The following is an 18,142-nucleotide window of genomic DNA, read 5'->3' as shown; positions in this document are numbered from 1 at the left end:
CCAACCTTCATTTAACCAAACACTATCATCTACCTTCCTCCGTCTGACTTTTATTCCGTCACCCGTTGGTAGCTCCGACAAAATTGGAGTTGATACTCCTTCCCACTTAGCCGAACAAGGAACGTCTTCTGTAGTCGGCTTGACACACTAAATTAAAGTTCGACAACATGTCATCGGCTACAGACCTCGATAATATTGCCTTGGGTTTTGTCTTGAGTAATTCATAATTTTCATACGTAGCAGAAATCCGTCTATGTTTCACGAACGATTGTACTTACGACCGCGGTACCTTTTCCACATACTTCTGCACGGAAGAAAAAAGCAAAATATTAACTAACGATATCTCATCTCAATGCACGACGAGTATGCGCAAAGGGAACAGATGACGTTGCTTCTCCCCCAAGAGTTCAGGAAGATGGTGAAAACGAGAAGTACCATTCCCAAACCAACTTAGGCACTTGTGCTGCAGTACCGATTCATTTTTCCACGGAAGATATCCGTCTAGAGGTAAAAAAATGCTTCTTTTTTCTAATTTAGAGTATAAGTGTCCCGGATGGTGTTTGGGTGCATGCAGTAGAGCTATTAAAAGAATCCGACTAATGGATGGTTGGTCCATGTGATGTATTTCTTTGAATTTATATACTTATATTTAACATAGGCTGTTGTTGTGTATGTAGGTAGAACACTGGGAAAGGAAATTGATGAAGAACCTAGAACCCAAAGGCTAAAGGGTAAGTAGCAGTTTCGTGGATCCTTTTTTTTCAGGTTTACTGAATTAATTGATTTTTTTGATTCGTCTATTGTGTATAGTTGTCGTGATGAGTTTTCTTAATATCAGGTCATAATAGTCAACAATGTTACAGATGCTGGATGACTACATTTTGGAAACATTCAAGCTCTCAATCCCAGGAAGCAAAACCCTGCCTATCAAATTAAAGTCATGCCGTAGTCAAGTAGCTGATAACATAGAAAGATTCGCTATTGTACAACTTAAAGAAAATGTCCGCAGTGTTTCAAACATTTATTGTTCCTAGTGTTAAATTCTGTTAGTATGTAAGACTCTAACAACATCAAAATGTTATTGAACCTAATAATCGAAACTATGATATGAGCGAATAGAAATCTGTTTGTGTATACGAATCTTCTGCTTCATATATCTATATATATATCAAACTACTTTCATACACAGTGTGCCATTTCCCCTTAAATAAAATTTTCAATGAATATAGGAAATCCATAATAACAAAGTAGATTCACAACCTCAACGTTACAAAAGAGATTTAAAACCATGTATGAACAATTCAACCTTGGAGAATACAACCCATTCAATCTAATAATTTGGTTGGTAAATCAAATGCACTAAGAAAGGAAAAAAATCAATTAACACAGCTCTATTTTTTCAACTGTATTGCATAACCACAATGGTAGGAAGTCCTTACCCCAAATGCAACCACAATAAACTGCAACTAAACGACAGCAATGTAAGCAAAACACATGCATATTATTCAACATTATTGTCATCATAATGGACTAAGTAGGGAAAAAATTCAATTTGCACAACTCTAATTGATCAACTGAATTGCATAATCACAATGGTAGCAAGTCGTTACCCAAAAGTCAACCACAATTTACTGCAACGAGAATATAGCTATGTAAGCAAATCACCTACATATAATCGAACATAATTATCAGCCTAATGGACATATTCATAGTTAACGTAAATAAATACAACTTAAAACTCCTCAATACCAAGCAGTGACAAATACATTACGGTCAGAAAATCAGGATAGATCACGCTTTTAGAACCAATTATACTTGCATTGCACTAAATTCAGAAGACTAATTCCTTGAAATGGTCAAAGCGTCCTATGCATCGACGCGAACAATGCCATGTACGATCCTTGTTTGTTGCCACAAGGGAGTGACGATGGTAACTGATCTCGGACATCATTATCGAATTCATAGTTCGTGAATGAATGTCTCTTGTCCTGCTGTGACTCCTTCACCTGCTGATAACATCATAATCCCCAATCAGAAACTATAATAATGCATACAACCATAATGGTCATTCATCGCAAAGTGGTTAAGAGGAGTTTTATGCATCACACATGTGTTAACGAGTCGAGATTTTTATTGAAAACACCATTCGTGGACGCGATGTCAATGGATTCGCTGCTTTCACGGAGGCTCCGCTGTTTTATAAATTTTTTTTAGACAAGAAGAAGGAGATATTCATTAATTTACCCAATTCATGACACGGAAATTAGATGTTTATATTCAAAAAAATTACCTTGACAAAAGTGTTTTCTTTACCCTTCCGGTTCCTCATACCCGTTGCCATAAACTTCCTTGTTCCACCCTTTTTAAAAGGCCTGCCCAAACAGAGGGAGCATTCACATAGTTTAATGGTTTTTAAAGGGACCCACTCGACATCGAACAAGATTTCACAGCAGGAGTCTATTTAGAATAAACAAATCGTACCTTGGTATTAGGTCCTGAGTGGTGTTCGGACTTAATTGAGAACGACCTCGAAGAATTAGCAAACCTTCTGGACTAAAACCTGAGTCCTTGGCTGATGCATTGCCGTATGATCGATCGCGAGGGTTACCTTCCACACTATGCTGCATCAGATCTGGACAGCGCTTGTAGTAATGACCGTACTTGTGGCAATTAGAGCATGATCTCTTCTTCCTCCAAGAAGACCTCTTGGAAGGGGCTCATTTGCTTTTGACAACAAAGGGATCGTTGATGCCTTCCACGTTAATATTAGGAGTTGACTTGCCTTGTTTGCGTGACTGCAGGCGGATAACTAAATTGACAAGTTCAGACTGGACTTCATCAAAGTCTGCAAGATCCTTGCAGGCAATATCACACAGCTTGTTCAAATTCGATGCCAATGCTCCAACTCGAAACTTTAAGACCCTTTCGACGTCATCATTCACAGGCATTTCTGTGCTAATAAATTCGTTCTTTGCATTCTTTGTCCACCTTTTGTATATCAACGAATCTGGTAACTCAAGTATGTTTTCGAACTTCATGGCACAGAAGATATGACTACAGGGAATACCACGTGATTCAAACAGCTTGCACGAGCACGAGAACAGATTCTTACCTCTATCGACTTCCACCCGTCAATCTCTGGCCGGGTCTCCGAGAGCAGTCACACTGAACTCTACCTTGTCCAAGGTTGTGCTTAGTACCATTATATTCAAAGCCCCTGCCCTCTGAATCTCATTACGAATTTCCTTGAAAATGTTTCGCGTGTAATAACATGATGCAGATCTTTCATATACCTCCAACGAGGTAATCATCACTGGCTCTGAGCACTGAGACTTAAAGTCAGCTATTAATTCGTTGTTTCTATACTCCTTTAAGGCCCTATCCAGGTTATGCATGAAGCCAATGAGGGTGTTCTTGCGATTAACATAGAATCTGATGAGAGAATTTATACCTTCACACTGTGATGTCGTCCTTATGTAACCGAAAAACTTATCCCGGAGGAAACAATGGGACCACATCTCACGAGTTTCGTACGTCTTTTCCATCCAGGTACTGCCAACAAGGTTGTGCTTATCCAAAATGGCTGCCCATCTCCGATCAAAGTCTCTCTGGTCGTTGTTGTCGTATATAAGACCCTTAAAATCGCGCAGGAAATTAGGATTCTTTATATTTTCACATGCATTTCTCTGCAGATGCCATCCGCATAACCGATGGGTCGCATCAGGCAGAATATTCTTGATTGCATTTCGCATGGCAAGGTCTCGGTCAGTTATTACTGCTTTTGGACTTTTCCCACCCATCGCTTCTACAAAGGTTTCCAACAACCACTTATACGTCTCTGTGGTCTCGTCGGATAGTAGGCCGGAGCCGAAGATAACAGTCTGCCCGTGATGATTGCATCCAGAGAAAATGACCAAAGGCTTGTTGTATTTATTCTTCTTGTAGGTTGAATCAAAGGCAACAATATCTCCAAAGCAGTGATAGTCGATAATTGACTGCCCATCTGCCCAAAAAATATGCTCCAGCCTTTCGTCACTAGTGAACGTATACTTTCCAAAGAACATCGGATCGTTGTTTGACTTGTCAATCAAATAGTTTATTGCCGCATTGGCATCCCCGTTTTTAACTTTTGCCCGACGATAGCGATCGATGTGGTTGTACAAATCTTTCCGTGTGAAGCCAGCATGACGATATCCACCCTTTTGGAATGCAATATACCCCATAATGTGGCAGCTCTTGACACCAAAATTATGAAGATTTTCCACTTGGACTCTATCAGTGACAGTTAGACGACGATTGGCCGGTACCAGATGCACAAATTGGGGTGGTGTCAGATCGTGGTTGTGAGATTCCACAAAACATGATACCTTCCATCTACTGCAGCCGTAGTCAAGCTTTACCCTAAGCCGAGTTGGACACTTGGTTCGCGTTAGTGACCTTGCCTCCCTTGATCTATCATCCATATCAAGATACCTCATATTTCTCCAGCCCTCTTTGTTGCAAACAAGTTGCCTGCTAATGATTCTACCTTGATTATCCCTAACCACGTCGTCCTTCCTCATTACAAATCCATGCCAACAAGAATAAGCGTTATAAAATTGGCAAGCCTCATCCTCAGTCCTAAAGTCCAGGTTCCAAATATCCTCCACCATTAAATCCGCTATTCTTTTTACACCACAAACTTCTTCACTCTTGCTAGTGGAATCCAGCGAATCCACATCGTCGTCATCAGCATCATCTTCTGCATTTGGTTGATAATCGAAATCATCACCCAAATCATTATCAGAATCATTCTTAACATCATCCTCCTTTATGGACATAATTTAACCCCTGCCATAATTTTACCCAAAAATGTCATTAAACAGAGCCAATGGCAGCAACTACGGGAAGCTAAACTAAGCTGCATGTAAAATTAAATGAACCAAAACCAATTAAACTAACCCAATTGTTTTCGACCCCAGTATTAGGTATTTATTTTGAATTCCCCAAAGCTAGCCACAGCATAGAACTGGATAATGTAACTTAATTTCCAAATTCAAGGATAGCAACCCAACACCCTAAACAGAGAACCGTTTAAAAGACATAGACTATCATCCAAATTAAACTAATCTGGATTAAGAAAAAAACTTAATCGGACATACCTTGATGACAACCAGAGGTTGAGCTTCAACGGATAAAAAATGCACTGTCGGAGTCGGAGGGAGGTGACCTTTACCTAATCCGACGCACCTAATTCGAAGGCAGCCGAAAAATGAATGTTGGTAAACCAGCTTCCAGCAGCCGCAGCTTCGGATCTAGCAGAAGTTCTGCTACAAATTTCTCTACCGGAGCCACATCAGTTTAGCGTTTGCCCTCTCCTCAGTTGACGTCGACGCCAATCCGACGAAAGCAGAGTACCAGTTCCGGAACTTGTTACTCGAAGGAGATCATGGACACTGGGTATAGAACGATGGCGAAAAAATCAAATAGGGTTGGGTAGTGGGTTCTAGGATAACAAATTTCAGGGTTGGGTAGTGGGTATAGAACGAAGGCGAAAAAACCAGTGGGCAGTGGATTCTATGCGTTTTTCAGGAAGTGAAACATGAATTAAAGGCTTGTGAGACATGCATGTTGAATTTCAGAAAGTGATGGAGGGTATTTTATAAAATGAAAAACAAGTTATAGATTATAAATTATAATTATAAATGTTCCCCAATACACTATATAGTATATGTATACAATAATTAATGTAGTATTTGTTATAGTATATGTTCATTAAAGGCTTTTGTTATTATCAATGAATGCAATTAATGAAAGGTTGAAAATTTTTTTGATCAATGGTTGAGATGATGACACATGTGCAAGGGTAACTTACCCACAAAATTGCCATGGGTTTGGAAGAAATCACCTCAAATATATTGTTTCTTTAGAAATATTCAATTACATAAATACTATCTACTTCGTTATACAATAGTTCAGAATCTTAATTATTTGTCTTCTAAATTGAAGACCTCTACATTTTTAAAAATGTGATGAAATTTCTTTATATATATCACCATGTTACAGCAAAATACACCAAGCTCTAAATAGAAATCGAAATCAATAGCTAAATAAGGGAGAAAAAAAAAGAGAAAAAAACTGAATACATGAATACATGAAAAAAACTGAATACTTGAACGGATTCCAATACTTTCTCCAAGGCTCCGCAACGTTTTTTTTTAATTAACCTATTTTTCAACGAGCAATGCTAGGGAACCAAAAGGGTATTAGCAAAAAATCAGCCAAAATATTTTTGGTGAATTCAAAATTTATACGAATTAATATATATGGATGTTTCTTTTGCTAAGTATCAGAATGTTTTTTTTTCATACTAAATGGATGTTCTTTTATATATTTTTCATATTTTTTTGTATTGCAAATGTGAATGTCTTTATTTCTTTAAAAATTTCATTTTTTTAAATTTTATAGATATTTAATTATTTTTGCTAAAATATAATTGGATGTTTCTTTTGTTAAGTATTAAGATGTTTTTTTTCATATTAAATGAATGTTTTTTTTATAATTCTATAATTGTGTAGTTTGCAGTCTCTTTAATCATCAAAATGGCACCTAATATCGCAAAACGCAGAGAGCAACATCTGCAACAAAAAAAAAACATAAAATAAAAATAAAAAATAAAATTTTATTATTTTCACTTTTTTTATAAAAATTAAAAATAAAAAACACTAAAAATAAACTAAAAATAAAAAAGCAAAAGCTGCGATGGGTTGGGCTATAGCTGTTCATGGCGCGCCCGCGACATTTCCCGTTCACTGCCACATGACCGCCGCCAGCCCTGTGAAGAAGCCCTCCGCCACTGCCTTCAAATTGGCGTCGAAGCTCTTGAATCCAATTCGTCTCCTTTGGACGTGGTTGAGCTCGTGGTACAATAATAACCGTAACGGTATTTGTCTTCACTTTCATCAAAGATCCTGTGATCTTATGCTTTTACTCTTCTATATAGGTTCGTGAACGGGAGAATATTCCGCACTTCAATGCTGGTAGGGGTTCTGTGTTGAGGGCGTCGCGGAGAGCATAGAAGTCGCCGGCGCTTCCAGCAGCATTAGCAAGAGAGAGATCTGTGTGTGATTATTGAAGGTGAGTAGGTTAATGTGAGAGAAAAGAGGAAAGCTTTTATAGGTTTTAATTAGGTTTATCTAATTAATTTTAAATTTTTTAAATTTTAAATTTAAAAATTTTAAAATTAATTATTAATATAAATTAATGTGGTTTTGTTTAGTTTTTGGCTATCCCTCTTGGTTCTATATACTTTTCCTTTTTCAACTAATTACTTCTTGGCTACACTTGTGACTCCTAGTTAATTTCCTTCCAGAAGTCAAGCCAAAACTATTCACACTTTGCTATCATATTATTAGATTAGATACTAGATATTAGGCGTCAATATATGTCTAGTCTCTAGAGAGAGTATCCTATTATTTGCGAGGATTATATTATGTGGATATCAAAATCAAGAATTATGTTACTTAGATATCAAAATCAATTACTAATATATATTAGAATATAAATTTTTATTAAAAATAAATTAATTCACACATATTATATTAGTGAGTAATTTTAATATACAAATTATATTTTTTGAATTTGCAAATAGTGTAGTCATATATATAAGTTCTCAGCATCTGATTAGACAATGTACATTGGATATAATATCTCCATTCAAAGTCTCGTCATTCTCAATGCAATAAACAAAAAACAAACATAAAAGGCTGAGTAGCACCAAAACATCTTCTACTCATATGACCTAAATATGCAAATTTCAAAATTGCGAGGTTTACCGGCACCAAAATAATCAGTTGGAATGACCAGAAACCTTGATGAAAGAATAGTGGCCAATCTGGCCATAGCAGAGTTTTGAGTGTTTTTGGTAAAAGAATTCATCACCAGACTGCATCCATTTGACTTGGCCGAAATTTGGCACCGATAGTTAGGCAATAACTCTGGCTGAATGCAGAGAACACTGACAGCATTTCCAAGACCGGCAACAAAATTCTGGACTATGAACAACTTTCCACCATTCACTTCTTGAAGTATAGTGACGTCATCATCAGAATCCAGTGTGACCTTGAAGGGCTTATCGTACGAAAACCTCACTCCGGCGCTGGCAGAGGAACCATGCTCAGTTCTATAGTGGGCGGGTAGATCCGAGAATGATGAGACGAAGTCACAATGTGAGTGTGGACAAGAGCATGGGACAAAGTTGCATTGGGATTCATGGCCAGACTTGTCACTGTAACGCAGTGTTTCCGTGCAACCGTATTTGGCATTAGCGCATAGAACTTTAATAGATTCCAGAACTTTCTCCAAGGCTCTGCTACGAATGGAACCTATTGACAAGAAGCAGGAGGCACACTTTTTCTCAAGAATGCGCGAGCAGCAAGCAGAGCAAGCAACATGACCATTTTCACACTGATAGACTGGAGTGGTGAGAGGATTAAAGCAAATGGGGCAATCAAGGACGTCTGGGTCTGAAAGGAAGAAACTGAAGGACTTATCTTGTGCAGAAGAACCTTTCTTACCTGAGGCTTTGACTGTTACAGGTTCATCATCAGGAACTTGTTCTTCTTTTGCGCGAGAGCGATCTTGCTTACGCTTTCGGCTTGTGGCTGCTATGACTTTCTTCATTTCTATGATCTTTCTTTCTGTCTAATCTTTTCACAACTCAAACTCATATACAGAGACTAGAGAAGCAGAGATAGGCACAGAAGCTGAATAGCCCCAAATTTCTTTTCATTAAAAAATCAGTTAATCAATATAGAGGCCATCTGCCAAGTACCAAGGCAGTATCGCTTTGTATTCTGTGAGGGTATAAATGAATTTTGGACACTAAAAAGTTAGGTCTATATTATGAAACCTGGACTTAGATAAAAAAAGGAAATAAAATAACATCAATAATTTAATATGCCCAAAAAAAATCAGAATCCATAAATTTTAATAATGATTTTTTTTTTGTTACCAAAATACTAAATAAGTAACATCAATCGGTGGAAAAAAGGTAACAAGTTTAGCATTTTGGACTGGGAAGGAAAAAAAAATTAGAAGAATAAATTTATTCGAGTAAATAACAATTTTTTTTATAGAATTTATGCGAAGAGATTTTTTTTTTTGAAAAAAATTTACATATACAAAATATTTGCATAAAAAATTACACAAATATTCCAAAAAAAATTTGTTAGAATTTTTACATAATTCCTTAATCTAAAGATTATCAATGTTAAATTATTAAGAAAGAAAATACTTGAATGCGGAAACGTACCTGAATTCATAAACATGAATCATGATAGGAAGAATTTAGATCTTGTGGTTCTTTCGATCTTCCTCAACCAAACCCTTCTGTATTCCTAGGCAATTGAATTGCAAGTTTGCAACTTCTCTAATGGGGAAAGAGTTGTTGAGGGATATGTTGGGAATCGAAATCCTAAATGTACTATTTATATTTGGGCATGGTACCTATTAAATCCTAAAACTCAAATAAAAATAGTATCTAAAGTTTAAGAGATAATATATCTAAAATCCAAAGGATAATTATCTAAAATAAAAAAGATAATATCTGGTTTTATTTTTATTTAATTTCAAATTAAAAATAATTATGACTGATTCAATTTAGCATTTATAACAATAAATGAGATCACTATTATATAAATTATTTAATTTAAAATGACATAATTATGATTATAATTAATATATGTATTACTCACAAATAAATTAAAAAATTAAAATAATTTTCTACCAAATTTCACTACATACAAAATTCCATGTTATATGTTTGTGGATGATAGTCAATGGAATCTAACAATTTAGTATAGAAGAAAGACACTAAATCATGGGATGTCAGTATGTCACCATTATTTCAATGCATATTTTTAAAATATGTAAATAATTAGTTAAAAAAATAGTTAAAAAAAAACATTTGATATGAACAAACTTAACCAAAGTGATAAAATTGAGTAGAATTTGATTGATTTATGATGATTTATAAAATTTAAATATTGTCTGTACAACAAACTCAGTTTGATGAGATATTTTTCTTGTTTTGTGTTAACAATGGAGGGAAAAGGATGAGTCATGATTGATGTTAGAAATGCAACGGTATTATATTTATTTTAAAAAAAATATTGTATCAATTCAAATATGTTGATTGTTTTATTAGATTTGTTGTTTCAATGGTAATATAGCATTTTCAAATAAGTTTTGTTTCACAATATTAATTCAAAGAGAAAAAAGAACATACATTTTTTTGTATCGGTATTTCATTATCCCAATTTTAGTAATGACGTAAACAAAAAAATTTAAAAAAATAAAAAGAAAACATGCTATTCACCAAAGAAAAAATAAAATGCTGAACTTAAAAAAAAATTGAAAAATGAAAATAACAAAAAATTATACAAAAATAAAAAATTTTAATTAAAAATAGAAAATAAAATACAGATCTCAATTCAGCCTTCTTAAAAATTATTTAAGATTTTCTGTTTTATTTTGTGATACAAAAAAGACTAAAAATAATTTTAGATCTTAAAGTGTTTTTAAAAAAAGAATAAACTAAGTATTCATAATTTTTGTCTAAAACTCTATTTACATAATAATCTAATGTCAATTGCCAATGTAGAATACACTATGAATTATTTTTGTACTTTTTGAACTTGATTACTACCATTGACAACTATTTTCACACTTTTGACTTTCATACTCTATTATTATGATTGACAGATTCGTCCTTGACATAGCATATTCCATTTATCTAGATTTAGTTTTAATTTTGATTAAAATTGTTCCTTGGGTAGTGTCAATTGAAAGTTTTTCCTAATGTATTAAAATTGAGTTGTTAAAAAATTAAATAATAGAACATGAATTCACAATAAAATTATCTTAGATTTATTTACTTAAAACAATTTTTTTTTTTAAATTTTGCCTACCATTTTTTATTATCAAATGACATAAAATTAATTTAAATAATTTGTATTAGTTTGTAGCCTCTTGATAAGTTGGAGAAACAAATTCATTCAAACAGTAGATAATAAGAATGATATATATTTAAATTTTTTAATGTAAAAATTAAAATTATAAAGTATAATGATTTATTGTCTTTTTTTATTTTAAAAATTATAAAAACCAAAAATAGGATAATAAATAATTTTGTGGGCAATTTACATAAATAAATTATTTGCCCATCAAATTTACGCAATTACATTGTTTCAAATATGAAGACGCAAATACATAATATTTATAGAAACCGCTACTGCCAGTAGCGGTTTACCAAAACACATAATTCGCTATAGCCAGCAGCGGATTACATGTAAATGGGGAAACACAGAAACCGCTAGAGGGAGGCAGCAGCAGTTTACGTTGACTATGAAAACAAATAATAAAACTAATATTTATCTAAAAAAATAATTACAAAATAAATAATTAATGGTATATATTATTTAAATAATATCATAAATAAAAAAAATTTAATTTATCATTTCACAGTATAATTTAAAAAATATAAATATGCATGTAATAAATTTTTTATTTATATTTATTATTAAAAGTGAGACCAAATTACAAATAAAAAAATACAATACTCAAAATATTAAATTATATAAACTAAGACTAATTTTTTTTATTCTCATCTCTTTTAAAATTTATAAACCAAGACCAAATAATATATATTTTCTATAATTGTAGAAGTTTTTTGTTAAAATTTTATTTTATTTAAATATTTAAAAAATTAAAATAAAATTAATTTTAAATTTTAAATTTTAAATTTTAAAATATAAATTTTTATATATTTATTAAATCTATGTTGATAGAGAGGTATAATTATTCTGATAGATATTAGTAATTTTATTTTTTTTAATTTATAAAAATAATTCATAAGAATATAAAATTTTATCAATTAATATGTATTTAAAAAATCATCTTTAAATTTTAGCTATATAACTCAAAAGGTCATTGCATTTATATTTTCTAAGATTTTAAAAAATAAAAACTATTTGTATTTTATAATTGATTGATTGGATAAATAATAGTGATAACATCATAATTTTTGATGAATAAAATAGAAAATATAAATATGTATGTAATAATTTTTTATTTGTATTTATTATTAGGATGAGACTAAATAGCAAATCAAGGAGTGAGTACTCACAAAGTACTAAAATATATAAACTAAGACTAATTTTTTTTATTTTCATCCCTTCTAAAACTCATGAATGATAAAATAATTTATTTTTAGTAAAAAATTCACTAAAGTATACTTTTTTTTTTTAAAATTACTTCATTTTTTATCCATATAAATCATATGATTGCAAAAAATATATACTCAACTTAAATTGCTGCTGCCTCCAGCGGTTTATGCACGTGTCCCAATACACATAAACCGCTACTGGCAGTAGCGGTTTATGGCCAAGCATCAACAAACAGAAACTGCGACAGCCTTTAGCAGTTTCTGTGTTCCCCCATTCACATGTAATCTGCTGCTGGTTATAGCGGATTATGTGTTTCGGTAAATCGCTACTACAGTAGCGGTTTCTATAGATATATGAACAATGTATTTACGTCTTCATATTTAAAACAATGCAATTGTGTAAATTTGAGAGACAAATAATTTATTCATGTAAATTGCCTTAATTTTGTTTATTCTGAAAATTGTAAAGTATAATTTTTTCGGAAAAGCTCTGCATACAAGCCATTAGGGCTTGTATGCTTTACAAGCTCATTAAACAATAAAATGAAAATACGCGCTGCTCCACATACGTTGATTACACGCGCTATATAAGATCCCGCGTATATCTAACTACCAAATTTAAAATATTTGTTTCCTTCTTCGTTTTCGTTATTTTGAGATTTGGTTGTTCTTCTTCTCGCGCGTCTTCCCTCGTTCTTCTCCATCGTTCTTTTTCTCTCCCTTTCTCACTGGTATGTTCTTCGTTTACGTTACTTTTTTCTCTCTCTGCAACTCGAGCTTCGTTTTCTATTTTGATTTGTTGTTTTCTGAAATCAAAGTTTGAACTCGTTTTGAAGATAATGGATCATTCCACCTCAGATTCTCAGCTGAATCCAGGCGAAGTGGATTATGAATTTGAATCTAACGAAGTTCCTGAGGTTTGATTTACATAATGAATTTTCTTTCAGTAATTTGTATAGCATTGTGTAGTTGAAAAATTGCTGAACATTGACTGTGAAACTAACACGTTAACATGAATCTGTCGATTCAATGTATTAGTTGTGATTAATTATCTGAAATTTATAGCAGACGCTCGGGTGTAGATCAGGTCTTTTTTTGGGTGTATTTTTGCTAGAAGTGTGGGTGTATCTATACTACTGGTTTTGTTATTTTAATTGAGTTGTTGTTGTTCAGGTGTATTATATCAGACATGATTGGGTGTGTTTTTAGTTTTTGACATGGTGTATTCTGCAGCCTGTGTATTTACAGTTTATGGCTTTAAAGGTCATTGTGTAGTTGAGTTGTTGCGGTTCGGCTGTATCATATTAGGCATGATTGGGTGTATTTGAATCATATCTATGGGTGTATTCACAGTTTCTGACACGGTGTATTGTGCAGCCTCTCTCGGTTGTTGATGACGAGCTTGTTCCGAAGGTTGGAATGACCTTTACCACCCTTGAAGATGCTGGAAAATTTTACAGGAACTACGCCAAGGTTGCAGGTTTCTCTACAAGAGTTCGGTGCACAAATAGGAAGGGAAACGAGATTAAGAATCAACTGATTACATGTAGCAGAGAGGGAAAATGGAAATCTAAAATATCTCCGACCGAGAAGACCAATCCTACAGCCGGTTTAAACTGTCCTGCAAGAATTTATATACACACATTGAAGGATGTCGGTGCTTGGATTATTTCAAAGGTTGTGCTCGATCATTCACACCCCTGCTGTCCAAGCAAAGCAGAGATGCTCAAACAGCACAGGAAACTAAGCATGTCCATTCGTTGTACAATAGAGAATAACGAGGAGGTCGGTATCAAACCAAGCAAAACATACCAATCATTTGTTGCGGCTGCCGGGGGTCATTGCGAGTTAAATTTTATCGAAAAGGACGTGAAGAATTACATTACGAGGGAAGTGCGAAATGTTTCCGAACAAGAAGATGCAAAGGAATTCGGGAAATATTTGTTAAGAATGAAAGAGAAGAATCAGAATTTCTTTTTTGAGCTCCAACTCGAAGAGGATCAATCGATTAAGCTGGCTTTTTGGGCCGATGCAAGAAGCAGAGCCGCCTTTGAGTATTTCAGAGACGTCATTTCATTCGACACCACCTACAATACAAACAGGTAACAAACTGCCCCTGTTTATGATGCTAAATTAATTTATTTTTACGAATCCTTATCAGAGGTGTATATTGGCTGTTTCATTGGGTGTATGCGAAGCATTTGTTAAGGTGTAACTAATGATTTTGCATTCTGGACCATGGTAATTTGTTTCAGGTATAATTTGGTCTGTGGTTCTTTTGTCGGGGTGAATCACCACGGTCAGTCAACACTTCTCGGATGCTCTTTGATGAAGAACGAAGAAATTGAATCATTCAAATGGTTATTTCAATGCTGGCTTCGTTGCATGGGAGGAAACGCTCCGAAAGGGTTTCTCACCGATCAGTGCGCATCAATGAAAAGGGCTTTAGAGGCCTGTATGCCAACAACAATTCACCGTTGGTGTATTTGGCACATCATGAAGAAGATTCCAAGCAAATTAAACGGGTACAAGGGACATGCCGATATCGAACAAGAAATGAGCCAAGTTGTTTGGAACTCTCATAGCAAAGACTCATTCGATAGGAATTGGAATGATTTTCTACTGAATTTTGGTCTTGCGGACAACAAGTGGCTTTCAGGTAATGTCTTTTTAAAATCTGCAGCAGAGGTGTATATTGCATGTTCTCTCGGGTGTATTTACAGTTTGTGTTTGAGTGTATTATGCAGATCTGTACGAAGACCGTCACATATGGGTTCCTATCTATCTGGATCACCACTTCTGGGCAGGGATGAGAAGCACACAAAGGAGCGAAAGCATGCATTCATTTTTTAACAAGTATATCACCCGGAACAGCTCGCTTATTCAGTTCGTCAAACAATACGATAATTGTCTCATAAGCAGGGAGCAAGCAGAGAGAGAATCAGATGCTGCAGATTTTCATACGGTCATACCGTGTGCAACCAAATCCTCCATTGAAGCTCAGTTTCAAGAGGCGTACACTCATGCAAAGTTTAGGGAAGTCCAAGCGCAATTCAGAGGAAAGGCGAATTGCATCACCAGATTAAAGAATTCCGCTCTAGGCTATTCAGTATACGAAGTCGGAGAACAAGTTTCCAGCTCAATATTCAACAAGTTCGTGGTTACTTACGACTCAGTTGCAGCCGAGGTAAAATGCCAATGCTTATTATTCGAGTCGAGAGGGATACTGTGCCGTCACGCACTAAGCGTGTTAAGCTTCGAACAAGTAAGCCAAGTGTCACCTAGATACATACTGGAACGATGGAGCAAGAAGGTAAAGAGGCGACACACACACATCAAGAGCAGCCACGACGAGCCACTAATGGAGCCAAGAAGCAAGAGGTTCGACCAATTGGTTTTTCGTTCGCAAAATATTTGCGAATTTGCCTCTGAATCGGAGGAGCTGACTGCAATTCTGCACCGTGCGTACGATAACGTCATGGCCGAGATGGAAGCATTAAAAGCCAAAAGGAAGGGGACATCTTCTTTATCCCACGAAGACGCCAACTTGGAATCCGTTAACGAGCTTCAAAGCCCGCCAAGGATTCGAACAAGAGGACGTCCAAAAAACAGGCTAGGTTCAAAGCTGGAGAAACAGATCGCAAATGCCACAAAGAAGAAGAAGACGAAAGTTTTAAGCGAGGTAAAAGTAATGTTCTTTAAATTTGTGGCGATTGAGTTTATTTTTCTCGTTAATAGGTTAGCTAATGTGTAAGTGTTATATTCAGATAAACCTGTTTGATGCTGCATCAATGGCGCATTCAAATTCCAGCCAATATCAAGGACACGTTATGAATTATCAGTTCAGGGTACCAGCAGCAGGGGATAACTCTTTGGGTGTATAGTTTTATAGAATATGGGTGTAAAAGCACTGTTCTTTTGGGTGTATTTTTGTTCATTGACAATTTTCATATAGACACATATATAGATTCATATAGAACAAAAGCTCTAAAAATTCGCAGGTTATGGGTGTATATTTGATTTGATGTTTTTCTTCATATTTTAGTACATGTAATTCATACATTTTGAATACAGTACAGACAGTTTGGGTGTATATTTTATGCAATCTTGGGTGTATTATTAGAGTTGCGTTGGGTGTAACAGTTTATAATTTGCGTTTATATATGCCTTGATTTTTTCCTTCATATTTTACCACCTGTAATACAGCTTTTGAATACATCACAGACAGTTTACCAGCACAGATAGTTTAACTATGGGAAAAAATATACATGGAATAGAAGTTGTTGATAAATGACAAATATTTACATCATTTGTTCAATTTACAAACTACCCAGCAGTTGGATTACGCAGTTTCTATATCAGCAGAATTAATCTGACAAAACGGACTCAATAATACAGAGGATGGCTTCGACAGCCTTATAGCACTACTCTACCTAATTGCCCGATCTCTTTCTTTATTCATCTCACTGAATAGTATCCGGGAAGCATACTCCACTCTATAGTGGTCCACCTCCTCCTACAATTAAAAAGTATATTCTGTTTAAACAGCAATATTAGTTCAGTAAAGTAATACAGAGTTATATAGTTCTAAAGACAGTTACCTGTGGCCAATTATCCCATTCATACTTCCCCTTTTTTATGTTTTTCGGCTCAATTAACTCCATCCACTTCATAACGTAGATAGCGCAGTCATAGCTGAAAATGAAGAAAATAAATTACAAATCTCATTTACGAAAGTTTAATGTTCAGACTCACAAATTTATACCTTATTTTTTGGCCTGATATTTTAACATATGATGATTTAATTTTCTTCTCGTTCTCCCCTTTCTGCAGAGGTTCCCCGCCGGCATATGTTATCAATCTTGAAAATACATATCCCTTAAATAGCAAAACAAATCAGTAATACACCCGAATAAATGCACAAGATACACCCAACTGAATGGACAATATACACCCAACACAACTAACGAAATAGACCTAAATATTAAAGTAAAGAAGACAGAGGCAACTTACAGTGAATTTATTAACCTGCTTTCTCTCATCGCTTGGAGCTTTTTTGTGTAGCGGGTCAAGTATATGACATTTCCGCTTTGTTGTATTTATCAGCCATAACCACCAATGCCCCAAGTGGCAAACAGGAGCAAAAATCTGAAGGATTCCCACATTTCAACAGTGCGTTATTTTATTTGTCATATAAGTAAATAAGCGTACTAACAAATTTAGCAAACGAAAACTTACATATCGATGCGAAGTTAATTTTTTTCTATCTATGAAGGGAATGAAACTCGGGTAGGCTTCCACCCTGAATTCCTTTTTCATTTTCGGTGATACAAATTCCCCCTTTGGGTGATCTGAAAGTGCCATGCTCTGCAAGAATTGCGAAACAAGAAATGAAATACTAAACTTACACCCAATTGAACGTAAAAAATACACCCAAATCAATACAGAAAATACACCCAAAGTTCGGAGAAGTAACACTTACCACAATATCGGGGGGAGACAGTATATTTGTTCTTGAAACCTCTTTTCATTTTTCTGGTTGAGGATGAGGCAGATGGCAGATACAATCTAGAAATATATGCCAAAATCAATTTTACATTAATAAGCATTGCAATTGACTTTGGTGTAAAAACATTAATGTTATTCTAATATTACCTGAGATTCTATATCACTTTTTGCCTGGAGGGATACAAGGTGCATTCTCATCAAAATGTATTCTCCTTGGCCAATCAGAGTGCACATCTCCTCATACTCGTTAGTATTGCCATCTGCATCTTCCTTCAGTCTCGTCCCCCAGATGTAGCACTTTTGTTTCATATCATTCGTAATCTGATATAATCCCCCAGGAGTTTGAAACTTTGCAGAACTTTCTCCCCCAGTCTCCCTCTGAATTTGTGGACTTTTTTTTTTTCCCTTCGCCGCACTGCTTGCTATTTT

At 34.7% G+C, this 18,142-nt stretch overlaps 2 protein-coding genes across 2 annotated transcripts; both read right to left on the bottom strand.

Annotated features, from left to right (window-relative positions):
- Window positions 1–3,131: 3,131 nt before the first annotated feature.
- On the bottom strand, window positions 3,132–4,820 carry LOC112742244 (protein FAR1-RELATED SEQUENCE 5-like). The gene has a single exon (XM_025791481.1). It carries the CDS (start codon window positions 4,818–4,820, stop codon window positions 3,132–3,134), a length of 1,689 nt encoding a protein of 562 aa, XP_025647266.1.
- A 2,146-nt stretch (window positions 4,821–6,966) lies between these two features.
- On the bottom strand, window positions 6,967–8,686 carry LOC112740269 (putative E3 ubiquitin-protein ligase SINA-like 6). The gene is made up of 2 exons (XM_025789041.3): window positions 7,815–8,686; window positions 6,967–7,097 (listed from the first exon to the last, which is right to left on the bottom strand). Exons 1-2 carry the CDS (start codon window positions 8,659–8,661, stop codon window positions 6,967–6,969), a joined length of 978 nt encoding a protein of 325 aa, XP_025644826.2. The 5' UTR covers window positions 8,662–8,686.
- Window positions 8,687–18,142: the final 9,456 nt, after the last annotated feature.

This window comes from Arachis hypogaea, chromosome 14 (assembly GCF_003086295.3).
Source record: "Arachis hypogaea cultivar Tifrunner chromosome 14, arahy.Tifrunner.gnm2.J5K5, whole genome shotgun sequence".
NCBI classification, from domain to species: domain Eukaryota; kingdom Viridiplantae; phylum Streptophyta; class Magnoliopsida; order Fabales; family Fabaceae; genus Arachis; species Arachis hypogaea.
This window is presented reverse-complemented; position numbering and strand designations above follow the sequence as displayed.

Coding starts and splice junctions, on each gene's coding strand:
- LOC112740269 (XM_025789041.3), bottom strand. CDS start 8,661: ATGAAGAAAGTCATAGCAGCCACAAGCCGAAAGCGTAAGCAAGATCGC. Junction 7,098..7,814: donor AACTGATTATTTTGGTGCCG/GTAAACCTCGCA, acceptor AATCACACACAG/ATCTCTCTCTTGCTAATGCT.
- LOC112742244 (XM_025791481.1), bottom strand. CDS start 4,820: ATGTCCATAAAGGAGGATGATGTTAAGAATGATTCTGATAATGATTTG.